This window comes from Prionailurus viverrinus, chromosome A1 (genome assembly GCF_022837055.1).
Source record: "Prionailurus viverrinus isolate Anna chromosome A1, UM_Priviv_1.0, whole genome shotgun sequence".
Lineage (NCBI taxonomy): Eukaryota > Metazoa > Chordata > Mammalia > Carnivora > Felidae > Prionailurus > Prionailurus viverrinus.
Genome location: NC_062561.1, coordinates 11,795,083 through 11,820,009, shown reverse-complemented (window position 1 = coordinate 11,820,009; position 24,927 = coordinate 11,795,083). Strand labels below are relative to the sequence as shown.

At 33.4% G+C, this 24,927-nt stretch overlaps 1 protein-coding gene across 8 annotated transcripts in view; it reads right to left on the bottom strand.

Moving 5' to 3' along the window:
- PDS5B (PDS5 cohesin associated factor B) overlaps nt 1-24,927 on the bottom strand; it is a 202,131-nt gene that overhangs the window by 117,129 nt on the left and 60,075 nt on the right. For all 8 annotated transcript variants that reach the window (XM_047863753.1, XM_047863743.1, XM_047863783.1 and 5 more), the window contains 6 exons: nt 16,619-16,745; nt 13,252-13,455; nt 10,513-10,599; nt 10,311-10,408; nt 8,836-8,962; nt 2,285-2,365 (listed from right to left, as the gene is read on the bottom strand). In XM_047863753.1, the coding sequence (XP_047719709.1) occupies nt 2,285-2,365; nt 8,836-8,962; nt 10,311-10,408; nt 10,513-10,599; nt 13,252-13,455; nt 16,619-16,726 (705 nt within the window). In that variant the 5' untranslated portion in view covers nt 16,727-16,745. The remainder of the gene's footprint in view (nt 1-2,284; nt 2,366-8,835; nt 8,963-10,310; nt 10,409-10,512; nt 10,600-13,251; nt 13,456-16,618; nt 16,746-24,927) is intronic.

The window sequence follows — 24,927 nt, the reverse complement described above, 5'->3', positions numbered from 1 at the left end:
AGTGTACCCTGTACTTTTTGTTTTTGATACTGTTTTACCTTTTTAAAAATTATTTAATACTTTTTGGTTTGTTTTGAGTTGTCAATTGACAAATTTTATATTTAAAAAATAATCTACACCACCACAGTCATGCAAGTTCTATATATCTAAGAATCACTAATTATTAAGAACTTGAATGTATCTATAGGATATCCATGATAGTGAAAACAACATAAGCAAAAAAGAGATAGAAATGGGGTTATTATTACCTCAGTATCCTACCTCTCTTTTTGCTTGCTAATTCTCCACTAGAAAGATAAATGAATAATGGCTACTACATGTACGAGTCCAAAAAGGCTGAGAATTATTTTAATAATGGAATTCATTTCATCCTACTACAAAACAATTAAGTTCACTAGAAAGTAATTTTAAATGTTAACTGTATAGGTTTGAGGTAGAAAAATAAGATGTATAAGATTAAAAGAGGGAAAAAAAGCAATTCTCAATGACTTCTTAGCTAACCCTCAAATAAAGCAAAGAACAAGAAAATGAGATAAAACAATGAACAAAGTATTGGGAATAAACATACAATTGAAAGTCTGCTCAGACCATTCTACTAATCTTGTGCCTCTCCTCCCCCAGCTTCTGATAAAGATACAAGAGGGCAGTTCTACTTCTGCAGGCAAGAACTACTAAGAACAAAAAATTAATATAAGGTATTAGTGATAAGGAAATGTTTTTACCTTGATTTACCTGAGATTGCTAAAAGTATTTCTCTGGTCCTTTTTCTTTTAGCTCCAATTATAAGTATTTTCAAACACATACATATGTTGAGACAATAGTATAATGAACCAGAAAAAAGGCACCAAAAAAATGTAAGTGTTCCCCTAGGAAACATCTGGGTTGGCAATATCAGTTTAAATAAATGACCACCAGGAGGAGCTCACCTAGTATATCTAAAGGGCCACAGAGATAGTCATTCAGATACACGCGAATCAAAGGAAAAGGGAAGGCTAATTAATCACAGAATGCATAAGTCTGGGTCTAAACACTTCAAATGCCACTAGGTCAATAATGAAAACAAAACAAAACAAAACTCAACCCACTCAATCCAACCAATTTACTCCAGCCAACACCCAAGACTCACAAAACCTGCAGATATCATTATTTAGAATTCTCTGCCAATTTCGAGCTATTAAGATAGATTACACAATTTGATTGTCCAAACTGTGAAAATTCACCCTCCAAAACAATTTCCTTACAAATCAAATACATTTTTCCAAATCATCATGTGCTTAGAATTATTTAAGGCTATAAGTAAGTCAGAAACAAAAACTGAGATTTACCAAGATACTATTTTATAAAGTGTGTTACTATTCCAAGCACATTTTTTCATCATGTATTTTATAATAGACTTCAATTTTTATATACTATAGGAAATATGCCCCTTCAATAAACTTCAGGAAAATTAAATACATAAGTGATTATAAATGACTTTCTCACTCTTTTCAAGAAGACTGATTTATAACATTTACATATTTAGAGGTAAGTGAAAGTGGAAAGTAGAGAGAACTGCTACATAAATTCCAGAGGCCAACACTAACACTGTATTCTAGATTTGTTCCAGGAGGCACCATTCACACAGAATGTATCTAGAGTGGTGCAACTCAAGCGTACTAAGGAGAGAAAAATAAAACTTACAATAACCTATTAGCTAAAATACATTTCTTCTGAAAACAGCTACAAGACGGTCAAGCAGATTTGGGATGATACTGAAAGGGCTCATTTCATCTCAATTCCTCCTCTTTTTCAAAAAAGGTAGTTGTATTTTAAATCTACCCCAGGAATAGCAAGATAGGCAACTGTACCAAATCGCTGCCATTAATATGTGCCTTCAACTTTAAGGTCTTGGTATTAGTTCATATCTACTTCTTGTACAATCAATTTAATCTTCAAAAAGCTCTAACTTCCCTGAATAATGGGAAGTCCTATATATTTTATCTAACATTTAGCTCTACTTGTAATATTAGAAATAAAAGTGTATCTTGCTAACCAAAATTAAAGATGTTCTAGTTCTAGGCAACTTGAAAGAAGTAAATGAATGAACAAACAAGAGGGAAGCTAACCACCCATAAAATATTAGCCAAGAATAATTTTAAATAAGAAGGATAAAAAAATATATTATTTAATAATTAAAACAACATGAAATTTAAAATTATATAATATTACTTGCCAAAATTTTGCCTCTAGCTATCTTTAAAATTTTGGCTAATCCTTCTGACAACCAATTACAAGAAAAACTTACATTGGTAATATACGGTTCAATAGCTTGAGCTGTCCTCTTCAGTAAAGCCTTTGCCAAATCATAGGCTTGTTTGTTTAAATTCTGAAAAACATAAAAAAAAACTATATTATATATTATATATATTATATTATATTGTATATATTATATATCTCTAATTATGAAAAACAAAATATTACCTGTATTCAAAAAGCTGCTCCTGAGTACATAAATGAGAAGACTATCTAAAACTCAATTCGAATAAAAGAGAAGGCAAAGACATTTTTCTTCTTTTAAGACTGACTAGTCTACTAGATCATAAGATCCCTTCCAAGAAAGGAAAATTACATTCTCTTCCTATTTCATTCACAGCATCAAGTAAACCACACAGAAACGGTCAACAAATTTTTATTAGATAGGAGAGGAGACAGTCATTCTACATCTAGTCCCGAAGTCAAATCAGTTCAGGGGAGTACAAACACAGGCTGTTTTACCTCAGGTCCAGAAGAACACGTCAAAAGAAAATGAGCTGGGTTCTAATGTGAACAGGAATAGGGGGCCCATAGGTGGGGAAAGACAAAAGAGTTTGGGGCACCTATGGGACAGCAAACTTACTCAAGGACATCTCAGACCACAGGTAAGGCCAAGGATACAGCAAACAAAACAAACAGTAAAATATGAAAAGAAAAAAGGCAGAAGAAAAAAACATCTTAAGAAAACATGTTTCTAAGAGATTCTGGCAATGACAGAAACAACCAAGACCAAAGATCTGAAAGAAAATTGCTAGTCCAGTTTAAACATCTTACAGAAAACAGGTACACTGTAGATATCCTAAAACTCACATTCAGCATATTTTTAGATTTACATCTATTGATGCGTCTACTGAATTACTTCTTTCATTTCTAAATGCCGTTAGGTATTTTACTACATAATACACTACAGCTTATTTACTCATTCTCCTATTCATAGACTTTAAACTGTATGTCTTGTACATGCTTCTCTGGGCATATTAGACATTTTCTGTAAATTCCATCTCTGTCATTTTTTAAATGGGCTGTTTTGTCCTTATTTATTTGTAGAGTTTCTCTAAAATTCTACACACTAAAACTTTGTCAACTGTATGTATAACATATCTTAGTCTATACTTGTCTTTTCACACTGTTTATAGTATCTTAGAGCATAGGGAAGTTTTTAAACTTAATGTAACCAAATCTATCAATACTTTCCTATTTGGCTTGTGCTCGCTGCATCTTTCTTAAAAAAATTTCTTCTACAATGAGGTTAAGATGTTGCTTTATATTTTCAAATAAAAATTTAAAGATTTGTTTTTCAGATTTGTATCTTTATTCTACCTCTTACTTTTATGTATGGTATGAAATAATTATTTCCCATATGGATTTTCAATTGTCCTAAAACCAATCATTAAATAAACAGTACATATTCCCTTCAATGACCTATAATACCCACACTTTGAAGTTTCTACATAACTATGCATCTATTTGTAAACTCTCCATTACTTCCATATGTCCCATTGCCTACTACTGCCTGATTATAGTCAAAGGGATATGGAAACAGTGTCTTAATACTAGGTGGTAGAGTAAGTCCCCACTATTCTATTCTTCAAAATTAGTTATTATGGGCCATTTACTCTTCAATGTGAATTTTAGAATCAGTCAAATTACCCCCCCACACACACACACACACAACACACATTCAAACTTTCTGTTTTGACTGGATTATCTATTAGTATGCATAAAACTGGAATCATGATGATACTGAGTTTCCCACCCATAAACATAACAAATCATGCAGAATATCTAAGTCTTCTTTTATACTTTTTCCTGAATTACAATGATTTTCAGCATAATTGTCCACATTTTTGTGAAATTTCTAAACAGCTCAAGTCTTTGTTAAAGCTACAAATTTATAAAATTATACCAACAGCCTTTAATATATTGATCTTATATCTAGCAACCTTGCAGAATTTTATTTGTTTTAGAAAGTTATCTATACACTGTTTTGTGTTTTCTACACAGGCAGTCATATTATCTGCAAACAATTTCAGTTTATTTCTTCTTTTTAATCCTTTTATCTTTTATTTATCTCATTTTACTCCACTAAAGACACTTAATTGATGCAGATTAGAAATGGCACAGTTCCCTTTTTCCTGAGTAAATAAGTGTTCCTAACTCCAAAGAAAATTCTTCAGCATGTACCATATGTACACTATCATACATATTCTTACCACTTTTAAAATTTATTTTTTATATTTTAGTTAACATGAAGTGCAATATTGGTTTCAGAAGTAGAATTCAATGATTCATCACTTACATACAACACCCAGTGCTCATGACAAGTGACCTACTTAATACAGACACCTAGGCCATCTCCCACTCACCTCCCTCCATCAACCCTTAGTTTGTTCTCTATCATTGAGTCTTCTGTGGGTCATATCCTTATCACTTTGCTGAAAGGTTTTTATCATAAATTACACTGAATTTTATCAAACTGTCTTTTTCTACATCTACTGATACTTTTTTCTTTGATCTGTTAATTTACACAAATATCTTAGTCTCTAAGATTCTCTAATGTTTATCCATTCTTATATTCCTAAAATAAAGCCAATTTGCTCATTATAAATAGTTTACACCGTTCCAAATGTTATTATTTTATATTGAATTTATGTGATATGATTACAACTTTAGACTAAATTAGCCTATGACTCTTCTAACTTGCTGGGCTTTGTCTAGTTTCTCTATGAAGATTATATTCCACTCATAAAGTGAACTGTGGAGCATTTCTTCTTTTCTATAATCTAGAAAGGTGTACTTGACATTTGAATTGTATGCTACTTAAATGATTAGGAGTTATCTCCTGCTGTTCAGTTTAAGTTCTTTTGTGGTTGGTGTGTGTTCTGCTGCTGTTACTTTTATTATTGCTGCCACTGTTGTTTGGGAGGAAGGGATTTTGTTCATTTTATGGATACAATTTTTAAAACGAATTCTATTTCTTTTACTGGTTAAAAGTTATTTAAAATTTTCTCTGGCAAGTTATATTTTCTAGGAAATTCTTTTACCTAATTTCAAATATATTACCATAAAATATTGTTCATAGAACTGTCTTTTTAGCTTTTTAATGTCTGTTGTTCCCCATTTCATTCCAAACCCATATATTGATACCATCTCTTTTTTTCTGATTCAACTTACCATGGATTTGCCTATTTAATACATTTTTCAAACTGCCAGCTTTGAGTTTGTGTGAAAGGTACTGTATTTTCTATGTCTTTAATTTCTGTACTTGTTTTCTTCCTTGTATACGGTGTATAATCTGATTATTTTTATAAACTTCCTGAATTGGACACTTGGCCAATAAAATTAGATTTAAAAAACATTCAGGGCGCCTGGGTGGCTCAGCTGGTTGAGCATCCAACTTCAGCTCAGGTCATGATCTCACGGTTTGAGGGTTCGGGCCCCACGTCAGGCTCTGTGCTGACAGCTCAGAGCCTAGAGGCTGCTTCAGACTCTGTGTCTCCCTCTCTCTCTCTGCCCATTCTCTGCTAGTGTTCTGTCTCTGTCTCTCTCTCTCTCAAAGATAAATAAACATTTAAAAAATTAAAAAAAAAAATTTAAGCTGTATCCTACAAGTTTTAATATGTATCATTTTAATTATCATTTCTAAATATTTCAGAATTGCCATTATGATTTATTTTTTTGTTTTTGTTTTGTTTTTAATTTTTTGTTTTCTTTCTTTCTTGCCCCCCCACCCCCACCCCACCAAGCCCTTGTCTTGAGGGCTGACTTTCAACAGATCACAGCAAGGGAGCAGCTCTGCTATGTACAAAACCCCAACCATTATGATTTATTCTTTTGACATGTTAAGCAGGTTGCTATAAACTTGTTTGTTTCAAATCTTCAAAATTCCCACAAACTTTATAATCATTGGGAAAACTGTTAAGATAAGCCACCAAGTGGTGAATTTGTTTCTTTCTCTTTGTAATTCTTTCAGTTTATACTCTACATATTTGAGCCTACATACATGCAACTTTGAATATCTTCCTGAGAACTAAATGTTTTATCATTGTACAAATCCCTTCTTTACCCAGTAATGACTATTACATCTGATATTAGTACAACTTGTTTCCGTTTTCTTTCAGTTAATATATGCCTGGCAAGTCTTTTTTCCATCCTTTTATAAGCTTTTGACTTTTTTATGACAGTACTTTTGTTCTTATCTCTTTGACCAACTGTATTATTATTATTATTATTATTATTATTATTATTATTATTATTCCTATTTTGTGAGAGACATGCACAAGAGATAGTGGAGGAAGGGCAGAGAGGAGAATCTTAGGCAGACTTTGCAACCTGCATGGAGTCCAACACAGGACTCCATCTCAGGACCATGACATCATGACCTGAGTTGAAATCAAGACTCAGACACTTAACTGACTAAACCACCCAGATGCACAACACCACCCCTTCCCCCCCGGATTATTTTCAATCCAGTATGACAGTCTAAGTAGCAAATTTAGACCATTTACATTTATTGTAATTCTTTCTTTTACTCTAATCCTGAAAATTTTAATATGAATACTTCAAGTTTGATGTTAATCAGTAGCTCTATACTCCCCACCACCACCAGGATTAGATCACTCACTGACTCTCCATTAAGCCATTATATCTCATCTGTTATTTGTTATTCATATCCAGTAATTCAGGACTATTTTGTTAACATCCCTGTAGTCATTATGATTGCTACTATTTTTTTTAATGTATTAGTTCTTATTTGGAGCATTTCTTTGTACATCATTATTTCTTGTTCCTTCTTTTAATTCAACTTCCATCATTCTACAATACTCACATAGTTCATTCAGGAAGAATCTATTGACAAGTGAGTATTTAATATCTTAATTGCACTCAAATTGGGTATGTGACTACACACACCTACACATACATGCACAGTTATTTTATCTTAGCACTTTGGAAATATAGTCCCATTATCTTCTGGCATCTATCCTTGTTACTGAGAAGTCGGCAATAGATTAATCTTTATTCCTTGGTAAGTGTCGTGCCTTTTCCCTTTGGGTGCTTTATAGATTATTTGGCATTCTAGAATTTCTGTTGGCATTCTAGAATTTCTCCAGGATGTTCCTGGACTGGGATTTATTTTTATTTATTCTGCTCATGACTTTTGCTACCTAACCCATAAATCCATGCATTCCAACAGTTCTGGAGAATTTTAAGCAAATTTTTATTTAAACATTTCTTCTCTACTCTCTACTTTGTGTTCTGAAATCACTATAAATTATATTGGTCCTTTTCATTCTGTTTTTCATGTCTCAGTATTTTTCATGTCTTCTTTATCTCACTTACCTGTATAATTCCTTGATCTATCTCCTAGTTTTCAAAATCTTTTATAACCCAGTAAAGATCTTAATTTCAATGACCATTTCTCATTTCTACTTTTTTCCTAAACTTCTTTCATATATCTAGCTATTATGTTTTTAACTCTTATTTTCATGCCTTTGATCCCTTGAAGCATATATTATCTTTAAATCTTTTAAGGTATTTATTATTTTTATCTAACAAATGTATTATCTGAATGTTTAGGTCTATTTGCAGTATTTAACTTTCAGCATTGATGGACTATTTTAAGAATCTGGAAATACTAGAGGCACCTGGGTGGCTCAGTCGGTTAAGCGTCTGCCTTTGGCTCAGGTCATAATCTCCCGGTTTGTGAGTTGGATTGTGAGTTGGAGCCCTGTGTCAGGCTCTGGTCTGAGAGCTCAGAGCCTAGAGCCTCCTTCAGATTCTGTGTCTCCCTCTTTCTCTGCCCCTCCTGCATTCATGCTGTCTCTCTCAATAATATAACAAATAAACGTTAAAAAAAAATTTTTTTTTAAATCCGGAAATATTAAATTATGCAGTCATCTTCATGGAAGCACTTTTTGTGTGAATGTCACATACTTGTGAAATTAGATTACACCGTGCCAGGAAGTTCTTCAGTTTGCACAGATCTTTATACTCGTGACTCCCTGGCCCCTCTTTTTAACTCTCTCTTTTATCCCTTTCACAGAACCATTATTTCCAACTGTTTACTGCAGAGTTAGTCATTTTCAAAGAACAAGACACACAAACAAGTCTTGATTAATATCACCAAGGGAAGAAACACTGTCATGAACATATCCTTTGTCCAGAAATTAGTAGAGACTTCCCTTTTAATTTCACCCCCCAACTCCATCTAACTACTGCTGTCTTAGAACTAAGGCTCTAACTGCTTTCAGCATCTCCTGACACATAAAGTTATATGATAGCATCTAAGTAGTATTAACTCACTCCTTGAAACATATCCTACACCACATAGTTATTACAGATATTTTATCACATAAACTACATCTACTTAATTAGTAACTAATAAGTATACCATGTTTTACTAATATTTATTAATATTAACCAATAAAACAGATTCTCTAAAACTAAGGTTAAAGCAGGAAAAATTGTATTTGGAACATAAGCACAAATTCTTGACCTTAATATTAACAGGCTTTAGACATATTGGTATATGTTGCTACTTACCTTATGTGCAGGTACCAGATTTACCAAAACTGTATCCAAAAGCTCCTGAGATACTGTATCACCTTCACAAATAATAGAACTCATGAGGTCTACCATGTGCATATGAACTTTCTGATTGTGGCCATTGCTGAAATTCAAAATAGATATTTTATTTAAAGCATACAGGATTCAGGGGTGCCTGGGTGGGTCAGTTAAGTGTCGGACTTTCTGGTTTAGACTCAGGTCATGATCTCACTGTTCAAGAGTACAATCCCCACATGGGGTCCACAGTGACAGTGCCAATAGTGGAGAGCCTGCTTGGGATTTTTGCCCTCCCCCTCCCCTCTCTCTTTCTCCCTCTCCCTCCCCCCTCCCTCCCCCCCTCCCCCTCCCTCTTTCTCCCTCCACCACTGCCCCTTCCCACCTGTCCCTTGTTCACGCACATGTGCACATAAACATTTTCCTAACACTAGTACAACATGAAGTATTAGAATATATACAACTTCGCAAAGGACCACGCCTTCTCTCAAAAATAATAAAAATAAAGTGTACAGGATTTAATCATAACATGGTACTGAAGAACACTACTTTATAAAACATTATACTAAAATATCAAATCAAATTCCATATATTCACTTAAAGCTTCCCTCTATTCCAAATCTTATAGGAGCAGCCAAAATATATTTTAAACAGTATTTCCTAGATTACTTTTCCCTAATTTTAACCAGTCTCACAATCAAAAGCAATTGAATCAAATATCAACTTTAGTTTTGCCTTAAATTCAGAAAATCAAACTGCCGTGAAGTTAATTCTAGTAGATAATTTTATTTATTTTTTTTTAATTTTTTTTTTCAATGTTTATTTATTTTTGGGACAGAGAGAGACAGAGCATGAATGGGGGAGGGGCAGAAAGAGAGGGAGACACAACTAGTAGATAATTTTAAAGAATACACAAAAACTCAACTATTTACATGAATCAAGGAGCCAATAATATTTAAGGATAAAAAATATAACCCAAAAAATATTTTTATATTGGCTATATAGACTGCCTTATGCCACTCTTGTATTATACCTTACAAACTAAGTTCTATTCACTTTTAAAACATCTATAAAAATAATGTTAGTGAGGCTTTTTTTAAGTTTTATTTATTTATTTTGAGAGAGAGAGAGAGAGCGCACAAGCAGGATAGAGGCAGAGGCAGAGGCAGAGGCAGAGGAGGAGAGAGAGAAAGAATCCCAAGCAGGCTGCACCCTGTCAGCTCAGAGCCTGACCAAGGGCTCGATCTTGATCTAACTGTGAGATCACGGACCTGAGCTGAAATCAAGAGTCGGTAGCTTAACAGACTGAGCCAAGCAGGTGCCCCATGTTAATGAGTTCTAATGTTACTTAGAACCTTCCAAATACTCATCATAACAAACAGTTAATGCATGTTCACTTATAGGTTTTAAATACTATGTATTTAAAATAAGTTATATGCCTAGTAAAATGAACTTACTTTATAACTGAAAATAATGTTCTGTATAACTGGGTAAAAATTTCATTGCTATCTTCCAACTCAAAGCATATGTTATACGACTTGACCCAAGCAATGTTCTAAAAATAAGAAATAAAAAAAGCGAAAGGTGAACACTTTAATTAGTAAAAATATACAAGCAAAAAACCCAATTTGAAATATCATCTCAAGATATATTGCTTACCTCAAGTAAGTAAAAATACCTATTAAATTGTGGGCTCTTTGTATCCTCTAGCCCCTTCAACTGCCTTGTTATAAACATAAATATATCCTTCAAAAAAAGAGACAAAGTATTGTTTAGATTATGAATGCTAAGGAAAAATATTCACTAAACTCCTAAAGCTAATTCAGCACTCATGTGTATCTACCATAATAAAGAACCAGGGGGAAAAACTATATTTAGCTGGAACTTCTTAGAAAAATCTTACCATATGGAAACACTAAACATCTTATTGCCCTTCACAGGAAAACAGTAAATAATTTACCATGCTCTTAGATAAAGAAAAACCTCCATCTTAAAGCAAGTTAAAAAACTAGACCCAAAAACTAGCAAACCAAAATTTATCCTATTATGAGTATAACAAAGGTGGCAGTGACAGAGAGCTAGTTAGGTTTGCTGGAACAGCACTATATAGATAATTATACAGCAAAAACACAGCTTGGGAAACTTAAAATTCCAAAATAAATCACCAAGTGAAAATATACTAGATCACAGAAACCTAGAAATTTTAAAAAGACCTGTGGAAGTTAACTTATAAAGCTTTCCTACCTAATCATTGTAATTACTTGTTTTTCCCCACCATTTCTTGATCTATCCCCATCTCCTGGCTTTTGATTTTTTTACTATGTCTTCCTTTTGTACCTGGATAGAGATAGGTTCAATGTCACTTTAAGGCAATTTTTATGGAGATAAGCCTTTTAAGATCTTAGAAAAGGGTAAAATTAAAAAAGCTAATTCTGCAAAGGAAGCATGCTAACCAATCAATACTAAGAAAAAAAATATTTCTCTTCTAAATAAAATGATAAGAATATTTTTAAAGGAGAAGAAAGATACAGGTAACTGACTAGCTTTTCAAAAAAAATACTATGAAAAGTACAACCTGCAAAATGGTTACTTTGATAGCAATACTGTACAAAATACATCCTCTGTGAATAAACCCTCCTAGTGTGATTAAGAGAAAACTAAGTGCCACATTGACTACCTGGAGATAGAAAGAAAACAATCATTTATCACCTCTACAACAATCACTGACCTATTACACATGAAGCCAGATGTATAAAAAGGGTTTTCTGATGACAACAATAAATTGACAGTGGAAATACGAGGATCAATGTGTCAGTTTTCTATTGCTGCTACCACAAAGAAAAATACAAACTTTATGCTAATCAATAGTGAAAACTACTCCATAAATATTTAGAGAACATCCTTGAAATGATTAAATTTTAAGTACTACCTCAACAAAACAAAAAGAAAGAGGCATTTAAAATAAGACCAAAAAATATGAACAGAAAATATAAGGTACTTTAAATTTTTCAGGGATAGAATCCAAAACGATGCTAATTTAGTCTCAGCTCCTCAATATTCTTCCTATAAATTGTCCTGTTATAAATAGAACAGATGTGTAATATTCTTTTGGGAGGACTTTTCACTACCCAAAAGCTCTAGGATAGGTTACTGATGATGCAAACTGAGAAATCCACAAGACGCAGAAGAAACCTGTGGCAGTGCTCTTAAATTAGACCTTCCTCTTCATCAGAATGCCAACAAGACACTAGTAAGGAAGAGCCCACATCCCATCTCCAAATTAGAGGTTTATAATTACAAAATAAAATATATACCTGGGTACACAAGTCCACAGATCAGCTCATGTTATCTACTTAAACCTCTGACCATTCTCAAATTTCACAATTCAATTCCACCTTTAAGTGACAAATACTGCCCCTATCCTGAGATTCTTTACCAAATTAAAATATTAAACAACTACGACCAAAGCAGGTTGGGCATTCCATGCTAGAATTTTGGCAGACTTGATGAAATGAGCAAGTTCCTCACTCCAATTATCAAGAAGCAACCCCATGAAATTAGGGGCTGTGTGATGACTCTTTTTCACCACTGTAAACCCAGTACCTGACACATAATTAAAACATCAATACTTGTTAAATGAAATAAACCTAAACTGTCTGTCATTTTATCCACACTGGGTATTAATAATCTTCTTATGTATTCATTCTCTAACCCACAGTTTCCACAATTATCTTTTATCATTACTGGTTTTTCTCATTTTCTAACCTGCTTTATTCAATATCTTTTTGCACAGCTCTAGTTATTTCACACTTTCTAGCAGCTAGACTAATCATGCTAGTCTCCTTTTTTCTTTCCTCTTTTAAAGATTCTCCATTCATATGGCTTTACTTACTACTACTTTAAACAGGTACTAGGAGTCGTTCCTAACTTTTCATTAAAATTTTGTTCACTGTATTGTCTTCCATACAATTCACATCACAATCACACCTTCCTTTAAATGAATGATTCATATGGTATACATTCAGGCTTATATTAAATACCATGTTTTAAATAATGAATATGGTCTTCAGTATGGATGTTCAAAAGGGAAAAGTGTCCCCCTCCAAGTGTTGCTGAAACAGAGCTAATGACAACATACTATAAAAAGTATAGAGTATACTGTACTAATCTACTTCTTATCCTAAGGATCAAAATTCTTTAATAAAAGTAAGTACTAAATGGGGTATGTGTGTGTGGGGGGGGGGGGGTCTTTAAAAAGTAAAGTTGTTTAATAAAAGACTGCTGCAGGTAATGTCGAAATATCCAAAGAAATTATCCAAATACCTTAACTCCCATTTTAGTTAGAAAGATAAATAGAAGCACCAGTTACTATTTTAAGTTCTTTAAGTCAGTACTTGCCTTTAGTTTATCAGGGGATGTGTAAGGAGCTTCAGGAGCATAAATCCTGAAAATATCGGCAAGGCAGCAGGCTACCAATAAGCGAACATCTTTATCAGGATGCTTGAGGAAAAAATCTGAAGCAAGATGTAAAGCTAGGTTTAAATAAAGCTCCTTTTCTTCTTCAGAGTCCTGGTCCATATCCATGAAAGTTTTCACAACCATCTGTACAAAAATAAAATAATGAAATAATGAAATCTTTCATGCAAAAATACAGTCATTTGAAATAACATCCAAATTAATTGCAAAGATTAACTTCCAAATAATTAATATAAAGTACTTTCATTTTTCCTCTGAGAGAGAACAGATCCTTCTAAAACTACAGAAAAATAACTTTTCTTTTAAAAGACTAAAATACTTTCCATTTACCCATCATACCTGCTTGCCAAATAAGTTTAAAACTAGCCTTATATTTAACAGAAGACGATTTGGGAAGAGAAAGAAAAAAAAAATAGTTACAAACAGAGAGGGAAGCAAACCATAAGAGAATCTTAAATAGAGAAAACAGGGTTGATGGGGATGGGGGGGGGGCGACGGGGAAAATGGGTGATGGGCATTAAGGAGGGCATTTGTTGGAATGAGCACTGGGTGTTGTATATAAGTGATGAAAAACAGGAATCTACTCCCGAAGCCAAGAGCACACTGTATATACTGTATGTTAGCTAACTTGACAATAAATTATATAGATATTTAAAAAAACCCAAACAACTAGCCTTACATGGCATTTCTGGTCTTTTACAACTGGACTAAAAGGAGTATGTCCTTCTTAAAAACTGCGCCCCTTTTTTATACATAATATACCTAATCCTTATATTATACTTCTTAGGAAAAGAAACAATTTATTTTTTCCATCTGGGCCATAAACCATTCCAGATATACAGATTTATATATTCAGCTAAAAAAGAATATATAAATATATTTAAGAAAGGATGATGAAGATGCATTCCTAAACACTAAAAAGCTACCATGAAGTGACTACCACAGCATCCAACAAAATACTTCTTGTGCCACTGTAAAAGAGAATATGACATGGATAGTTATTAGCAGAACTCACCGACATGTATGGAGTGAGCAGAAATAACCTATAGGAAATGGTTCCTTTTTCAAAAACATTTACATAAAGGAAGCAGGACAGAAATAAAAATGGTGAGAATTGGTACCATTTGAGTTCTGTAAAAAGCTTTCTCTAATTTCAGTACCAGTTGTCGCAATGAACCCTCCATCTGTACTATTCTTACTTCAAATGAGACTTTAAATCGCCTAACTTGACAGGAGCACACATTTAAATACAATTCTAATGGAAAGGTAACCACCTGGCATCCACTAGGTGGTGCTGCGAATACTAATCAACAAGTAGGGCTGCCACCAAGTATCAATAGCTATGAGTTGGTCCTTAAAAAACACAAGGATTTCTACTCTGCCAGAGAGCTAGACTTCTGAGTAATAAATCATCTAATGTGTTGCTAGGGAACAGTGTTCCTCAGAGGGCAGACCCTCAGTTCTATTATGCCAGACACCAGAAACAAGAGTAGACTAATCCTGCTAGTGGGGCACTACAGTTAGCTTAAGGGCACGAGGTCCAGAGTTACTTCCTAACTTATTAATTTTATTGATGTAAGATGTATGCTCTGACGGCCTACGCATATTATGAAAAGAGGCAAAGAAAAAAAAAAAGAGACCCACATGCAGGAAACCATTACTTTCTCTAGAATCTCTTCACCAAAGAGGAAGAGTTTCAGTATACTTTGAATAAAATGTTATAGGAAACTCTACAAATTATATAATGACACCTTACCTGTTAACAAATTGTTGTAATTCTCAAAACTTATCCCCATAATTGTACATTTCAAAAATTACCATCAGCCCACATTAAATCCTTTTTATAATTCTCTAAGAGGGTTGCTAAAAATATGGGTAAGTATAAGTATAAATTAGGAAACAAAAATGAAGGAAAAGTATATTAACCAGATTTCTGGGCATAGATGTCAACAAAATAATGAAAACATATTACAAACACTAAATGTGAGCACTGTGGAAATCATTCCACCTAGATTAACAAAGTTTACTCAAGGGCTAGATAATGAGAATCCCTCAAAACTGTCTACAACTCAAATGGTGTTATAAAACTCAGTAACTCACATTTAAGTTGTCTATTAAAGATGTCTGAGAAAATAACATCTCTACGAGACACTAAATGTTAATCAGCCTTTAAGTATAACTTCTGCATTTAATAATATTTTCTTAGCAAACAATAGAGAAGTTTACCTATCACTGCTGAAATATAATCTGAGGAAATAAATGAATACTCGCTTCTCTAAAAAGTCAATAGATGAAGAGAATGTAGATACACAGAAAATGGAACATGTCATATAGAAAGGGCTTGTAGCTGCACTATTTTTAACAAAACATACACAAGTTCCTAACTAGATATAACACACACAAATTGGTATTTTTAATGTGCTCAAAGATGTCTTTTCCTTTGAATAATAAACTTCCGATATTTTTTGACATTCTAATACTTTATGCATAAAGGTATAATACTAAGACTTTATAGGAAATTTACGAGCATTAGGAATAAACCATGCAGCAATACCCATAAAACAGTACTTTGCTTTAAGGTTCCTAGGCCTTCAATGATTAATTAAGGTAGGTTTTCCAGTCTTAAAACACTGGATAAATAATAATAATGTATCAAGCAACATAAACGTCTAGGTAGATATAATCTAGAAGGGAAAAAATGCTGAAAAATAAAAACATGTCCACTAAGTGATGAATTAGCTTAACATTCTCTTTGGCCATTCTGCTCCTTTAACCATTTTATAATCACAGGGACTATCACTGCCCTGAAGCAAAAGAAAAATATTGTTCAAACACGTATAAAGAGACTCTAGCCATACAATGACTGCCTCATCTATGGAAGTTCACCATCAATCTTGATTCATTGCTGCATGTCAGAAGCAGGGAGAGAAGCTAAAAGTAAAGCACTTTAACCTACTCTCAAAATAACTTACAAGAAAGTAAAACACAGCCTGAGTGCTCAGTACAAAGACTGTAAACTTCCTTTCTTAGAGTAAAATGGTTGTTTTCTAAAATAAATGAGATATAGAACAAAGGAGAACTCTCTACAGACAACAAAGAATATAAAGAGTACTACAGATTGATTCTTTATGCTCAAGTATAGGAGGCCCTAGAAAGCCATTTTTAGCTTTCATTTGCTTTTTTAGCTTTGTTTTTCAGATGCCCTAATAAAATACAGCTCTATGTGATTTCCACAGGTAACAGCCCACCCTAAACAGATGCCCCCAAAATGTAACACAATTATACTCACCTTTAACCGTCTCACCATTTCCTCTTTAGATATTTTATCTGAGATTTCTTTGACACCAGGAGGATAAGTAATTTTCCCATCATTGGTCCTTGTCTTTGAATGAGCCATGATGGAAATATTTTTACCCCTAAAATAAGAAAACTATTAGATGCAAACCAAAAAATAAGTATAAACAAAATTAATAATAAACATAAGTTACCTATCTTCCCACCAAGTAATTTATTATAACTACTTCCTAATTTACAGTAGGTCACCTCTCTAATTAACAAAAAACATTTTATTAAACATTTCCCCAATTTTTTTCAATTGTATGTTAATTTCCATTTCCACTACTGGCAAGCTAAGTTATTCGCACTAACCCTCCAACTACAAAAATTATAAATAATAAGGGGAAAAAAAACAAAATAAGCATGTTTTTTAAAGCATCACAAATTACTTGGCCAAAATAAAACCAAATACAAGACCTGAGAATAGTAAATGGAGCAATGGAACATTATATCCATTTAGGCTCTAAGGCCATTTGCCAACCCTGACAAATCTAGAGTTCAGTTTTGGTGGTCTTATGAGGCAAGAGGGACAGAAGTAAATCTCAACCTGTCAAAGTAGAATATCAAAGAGACCTTCCTGACATCAATGCAGAATACTACCCCATCTCCAAAAGAAATCACAAAGATAAGCCAGAAATCAACATGTGCCCATGCCCCCATCACCAGGGGACAGCAGAGAAAGCTGCCTTGGTACTAAGCAAGGCAACATAGATACAAGGGAGGTACAGCTAATTAGTTTTTGCCATGAGCCTGCACGTTTGCTGAGGTTCATATTACCTGAGTTGTCCAGAGAACCTCAACATATGAACTCAGTGACCCCTGAGTGGTAGTACCTCCAAGCACCTAATTAAGTAAAATTCTGCACCTCAAACAATCCCCACTATGATGTTTGCAGGGGTCAAAATGAGCACTATCAAGTCAAAAATAATCAAGAACCTGAAGAAACATGACACTATGAGAAGGAATCAGCAGAAATACCAAACACCAAGACAGGACACACAAAGACTTCAGATGTTACAATTATTGAACAAATTATTAAACAAATTGCAAAACTATATTTATCATTAAAAAAATAACAAGGAATAAATAATTATACAGAGTAAACCAGAAAAGTAAAATTTCTAAAAATAAAAAATGCAAAAACTGAAATTAAAAACTCAATGGACATACTTATTAGCAGATTAAAAAAAGCTATCAGAATTAGTCAACTAGAAGAGAGGTCAAAAGAATATACAGAAGGCAGAAAAGTTTAACATGATTCACGGGAGTATCAAAAGAAAACATGAAAGAGACCTCTATCTGAGGAAAACAGCATAAAATATCAATCCATAAATTCAAGAACGCAAACAGAATTAAATTCAAAATACTAAGAATTCTACAGAACAAAACCTTAAAGCCATCATATTACCTTGAAAGGAACAGTATTTAAACTAGTAAGTGGCTTCTCAGTAGCAACAATATAAGCCAGAAGACAGCAAAATGCCATCCTCAATGCGGGAAAAGACTATAATTGCAAAGCTAAAGCTTACATCCAAGGAATATAATTTTCAAGAATAGATTGGAATAAGGACAAATTAGCCAAAGAAAAACTGAAAGCTGTAAGTAAACATATAGTATTTAGAATATTATTTAGCATATACTATGTGCCCCCCCGCCCACCGACACAAGTTTACATTTCTGAAGGAGTTCAAAATCAAGGAAACAATCTATGATAAGTCAAGATACTGAGCATCTTTGGTAGGAAACGTAACTAAAAGAGGGGTAAAGAGGCTATATTGGGTATAGGTAATGTTCTACTTCTTTATCTGGATGGCGGTTATAGAACTGTTTTCACTTTGTGTAAAGTCACAGAGCTAGACAATATTAGACAACATAATTTTTTACACTTTCCTCAGTTATATTCTACTTCAACAAAAAATAAAAATCTCCAAACATTAAAAAATTCGTAAATATACTTCCTAATAATGAATGAATCAAAAGAAAACAAATATATGATCAATAAAGTAAAAACTCAGAAGACAATCATAAATTTTTGACATATCAGCATGTGAAAATTCAAATATGAAGAAAATCTATACCTTACCAAAAATGACTCAAGAAAAAAAAAATACCTTTAATAAACTTAATCAACAATCAATAAATATTCCTATAAGGAAAAAACTCCAGGTCTACATAGCTTTACTAGTGAGTTCTATCAAATAACTGAGGAAGAAATAATTTCAATGCCACATAAATAATTCCAAAGACTCAAAACACAAGGGAATCTTTTCCAACTCATCTTATACAACTAACTAGCACAACATATCAAAACCCAATGAGAAAAATCAAGAAAAATCACATACCATTCTTTCTCATAAACAAAGATGCAAAATTCCTAAATAAAATATTAGGAAACCAAACGTAGCAACGTTATTAAAACCTGGGTTTATCCCAGGAATGCAAGGTTAGATTCCTCATATTAACAGATTAAAAAGAGAAAAACAAGGGGTGCCTGGATGACTCAGTGGGTTAAGCATTCAACTCTTAGTTTCAGCTCAGGTCATGATCTCATGGTTCATGAGCTCTAGCTCCACATTCCCAGTGGGGAGCATGCTTGGGATTCTCTCTCTCTGCCCCTCTCCTGCTGGCATGTGCTCTCTCAAAACAAATAAACTGAGACAAAAAAAGAAAAATGGTGTGATAATCTCAATAAATAAAGAAAAAAAAAGTTTGAAAACTTCAACAAAAGTTTGAAAACTAAGACAAAAAAGAGAAAAAGCTCAACAAACTAAAAACTGGATGAAAGTTTCCTTTATCTGAGAAAGGTCGGGTGTTACAAATACTATACACCATAAATCATGTTTATTGATGGCCCATTAATCATGATCCACTGAAAGATTTTTACTTAGGATCAAAACATACACAAGCATACCTCCATCATCACTTCTACTTGACCCAGTAATAAAGATGGTAGTCAACAAAGTAAGAAATGAAGAATATAAAGATAAAAAAAAAGGAACAAAACAGCTACCATCTGCAGATTATATGATTATGTGCATAGAAACTCCAAAAGGACTTACAGATAAAACCCCAGAATTAAGAAGATTGAGTTTAGTGGGGCACCTGGGTGGCTCTCAGTTGGTTAAGTGTCCAACTCTTGGTTTTGGCTCACGGTTTGTGGGATCGAGCCCCATGTTGCAACAGCAGCATGGAGTCTGCTTGGGATTCTCTCCCTCTCCTCCCTGTCTCTGCCCCTCCCCCACTTGCACTGTCTTTGTCTCTCTCAAAACAAACTAAAAAAAAAAAAAGAGAGAGAAAAGATTGAGTTTAGCAAGGGTATAGAGTAGAAAACTCAATATGTAAACATCAAATGCCTATAGCTAACATAATACATAACAGTAAAAGACTGAATAATTCCTCTGAAGATCAGAAACAGAACAAATACGTCTGCTCTTACCACTCTTATTCAAGATTACACCGGAAGCCCTAGCCAGACACACTAAGGCAAGATAAAGGATATAGAAGCCACACAGATTAAATAGAAGCCACATTTCCAGATGGCATGGTTGTTACATAGAAGATTCTAAAAGAATCTACAAAAATAAAAAATAAAAAACTCATTCATCAAGGTTGCAGAATATAAAGCTCAATATACAAAATCAACTGTATTTCTATATACTAGCAAGGAACAGATGGAAACCTTAGTTAAAAGCACAATACTATTTTCAATCACTCCTACTATAAATGAAATGCTTCAGTATAAACCTAATAAAACATATACAAGATTGGTATGCTGAAAATTATAAAATACTAATGAAAGAAACCACAGAAAATTTAAATAAATGGAAGACATACCATGTTCATGGATGGGAAAACTCACCATAGTAAAGATGTCAGATTTCCCTCAAACTGATCTACAGGTTTGGAGATTCTAACAAAATCCCAGCAAGACTTTTTGTAGACAGAAACAAGCCTATTCCAAAATGTATATAGAACGGCAAAGGAACTAAAATTGATGAAACAATTTTAGAAAACAATGAAGTAGAAGGTAATCATTCTACACAACTTTAAAACTTTTTATATAGTACAATAAACAATACAATGTGATGTGGGTAAAAGGGACAGACCTATATAGATCAATAGAAAAAAACAGACAACCTGAAAGAGATCCGCACAAGTATGCCCAATTGGTGTGTGTGCGTGTGTGTGTGTTGTTGTTGTTGTTTTTACAAAGGTGGTAAAGCAACTGAATGAAGCAATAATAGTTTTCCACATATAGTGCTGGAGCAATGGATAAACACACTCGAAAAAAAAAAAAAAGAAAAGAAAAAAAAAGAAAAAGAAAAAGAAAAAAGAAAACCTTGACCTAAGTGTCTCATCTTATACAAAATTAATTTAAAATACACCAAAGATTTAAATAGAAAATGTAAACAAAAATTTTTAAAAGAAAACATGGAAGATATCTTCACTATTGAGACTACAAGGGTTTTTAGAAATGACACTACAAGATCCATAAAATGAAAAAGTGACAAACTGGATTTCAAAAATTAAAAACTTTTGCTCTGTGAAAAAACTGTTAAGAGAAAAGTTAAGCTATATATTGGAGAAAATATTTGCAAATACATATATGACAGAGTACATGTATCTAGCCTATATAAACAAGTCTTAAAAAGATACTATAAAAAAATAATCCATTACAAAATGGGCAAAAGACATGAACAGACATTTGAAGAGGAAATGCAAATGGCAAATCAGCACATGAAAAAATGTTCACCTCATTAATCATTAGGGAAATGCAAATTAAAAACAAAATAAGGAAAAAAAATCCATTATATACTATTAGAATGGCTAAAATAGAAAATAGCGACAACATCAAATGTAGGCAAGGATGCAAAGAAATTGAATCTAGACACTGCTGGTAGAAATGTGAAATAGTACAAACATAGTTGAAAACAATCTAGCAGTTTCTCATAAAACTGAACAGGCACTTTATCATACAAACCAGCAATTTCACTCTTGGGAATTTTTCCCACAGAAATGAAAGCTTGTGTTCATGCAAACCTGTACAAGAATATTTATAGCAGTGTATTCATACACCCCAAAACCGGAGGCAATCGAAAGCTCCTCAAAGAATGATCAGTTAAACTGACAGATCCATAAAACGCACTACTAAAAAACTTACTTACTGACACATGCAATAATCTATGGTCATTAGACTTACTGTAATATCAAAAGGTTACATGCTATATGGTTTCATTAATTTAACATTCTCAAAATGACAACTATAGGCATGGAGAACAGATTAGTGGTTGCCAGGGTACACAGATAAGACTGAGTGGTAGCATGAGAGAATTCTTTCATAATTCTGTATCTTGATTGTGATGGTAATGACAAGAATCTATACACAGGATCAAAGTACACAGGACTACATACACTCAGAGAGAGAGAGAAAATATTGTGCAGAAACTTGAGAAAACAGAGTAAGATCAGTAATTTAATTAACAATATTATACAAATGTCAATTTCCTAATTTGATATTGTACTACAGCTACATCAGATGTCACAACCAGCAAAAGATAACTGAAGGGTTCATAGGATTCTATGTTCATTTTTTACAACTTTATGCCTATAATTATTTCAAAATAAGAAGGCTTAAGAGCAAACCAATCAATTGTATTCATATGGACAGCAACTAAAAAGTTTAAAAATGCAATTTACATAGAAAAGCATAAAATACCTGCAGTAAATCTAACAAAAGATGTGCTTTTAGAGAAAATCTTAAAGCTTCACTGACAGAAATGAAAGAAAACCTAAATAAATGAAGATATATCATGGGCTGGGTTGGAAGTCTCAAATACTGTAAAGATAGCAAATCTTCCCTGTGATTATGTTATCAATACAATCCAATCAAATTCAAGTTTTGATTTTAAAAGAACTATAGCAAATTTATCTTAAAATTTATATGTAAATGCAAAAGGCCAAAAATAGCGAGATACTTAAAGAAGAAAACACTCTAAATGGATTTGTTCTATCAGATATTAAAACCCATTATAAAGGTAATTTAAATGATGTAGCATTAGTGCAGGAGGGAAAAAAAAATCAATGGAAAAGACAGCCTAGAATCAGAGCTACGTGAAATTAATATACGTGAAAATTAATATACGAAACGCACAACAGTAAGAAAAGATCAGAGAGGACAAGATAAAAAGTTCCGAATATTACCTAATATTTCAACAACATTAAATATTCCAATCCATGAACACTGGATGTTTTTCCATTTATTTGTGTCTTACTTCTTTGATCAACGTATTGCAGTTTTTGGTACACAAGTGTTTTGCCTCCTTGATAAAGTTTGTTCTCAAGTCATTTTTTTCTTTTTGATACTATTGTGAAGGAATTCTTTTGTTCATCTCCCACAGTTCATTGTTAGTATATAAAAACGTAACTGATTTTTGCATGTTGATTTGGTATCCTGCAACTTAACAGAATTTATTAGCTCTAAAAGGTTTTTTTGCAGGATCTTTAAGGTTTTCACATCATCTATAAACAGGTATTTTTACTTCTTCCTTTCTGATTTGGATTCCTTTTATTTCTTGTTTTTATTCTTGTTTTGTTCTTGTTTCAGAGTCTAACTGCTCTGACTAGGACTTCCAGTACCATGTTGAACAGAAGTGGCAAGACTGGGCATCTTTGTCTTGTTACTGATCTTAGAAGAAAGCTATTTTTCACCATTGAGAAATGCAAATCAATAAGGAGGAATCACTTCACTTCTGTTAGGATGGCCATTATAAAAAAAAAAAGAAGAAGAAAAAGAAAAAAAAAGCTAACAAGTGTTGACAAAACGTGAAAGATAAAGAACTCTTGTACATTGTTGATGTGAATATACAATGATGCAGCCAGTAGGGAAAACAGTAGGGAGGTTCCTCAAAAAATTAAAAATAGAACTACCATACAATCCAGAAATCCTGATCCTGGCTATATATCCAAAAAACAATGGAAATCAATATCTCTTAAGATGTATCTGCATACCCATATTCACTGCAATATTATTCACAATAGCCAAGATATGGAAAGAACCCAAATCCTCATCAATAGATGAATGGATAAAGAAAAAGTGGTATATACTTAAAATAGAACAGTATTCAGGCTTAAAAAAGAAGAAAATCCTACCATTTGCAACAACATGGATGGACCTGGAAGACATTATGCTGAGTGAAATATGTTAGTGATAGAAGGGCAAATACTGCAGGACTCCATTTATAGAAGTATCTAAAATAGTCAAACTTATAGAAGCAGGAAATAGAATAGTGGCTGCCAGGAGATGAGAGGAGGAGAAAATGGGGAGTTATTCAATGAGTATAAAGTTACAGTTCTACAAGACGGTTAAATTCTAGAGATGTTCTATACAACACGGCACCTATAGCTAAGTCAGTGTTTAGGACTAACTTAAGAATTTAAGAGTAGGGGTGCCTGGCCACCTAAAGGTGGCTCACTCGGTTAAGCGTCTGACTTCGGTTCGGGTCATGACCTCATAGTTCATGGGCTGGAGCCCCACAGCGAGCTCTGTGCTGACAGTGCAGAGCCTGGAGCCTGCTTTCCATTTTCTCTCTCTCAATCTGCCCCTCCCCCACTCATGCTCATGTGTGCTACCTCTCTTGCTCTCTCAAAAGTAAACATTACAAAATATTTTTAAAAAGAATTTGTTAAGAGTATAGATTTCATGTGAAGTGTGTTCTTACCAAAAAAAAGCAAAGGGGCACAAGGAAACTTTTAGAAGTAATAGCTATTTTATTAGAAGTGATAGCTGTGTGGTAATGGTATCATAGGTGTTGTATATAATATATATGCAGTGTTTTCTCTATCAGTTATAGAGCAATAAATCTGTTTTAAAAAAAGAAAAGATTTTCAGGTACCCTTTGGGAAATAAGATGCTTTGCCCCATCTGCTGGGTCGAGGGTGGGGGCAGGGGAGAAGAGGAGAAGGAAGAGATAGAAGAGGAATAGGAGGAGGAGAAAGAAGAAGAAAAAGAAGAGGAGGGAAAATGGTCAGTGGGCAGTTAGATTTCCAGAGAGATGTCTGAGCTAGGGACAGATGTGGGGATCCTCAGTGATAGTTAAAACCAGGGGCACAGATGACAGATTCAGGAAGTCTTATAAAGTAAGAAGAGATAAGAGAAGGTACATCTTTAAGAAATAGGGAGAGGAAAAAGAACTTACAAAGGAATGTGAGAATGACCAAAGAAGTATGGAGAAGATTTGGAAGGAAGCTGTATCAGAAAGTAGG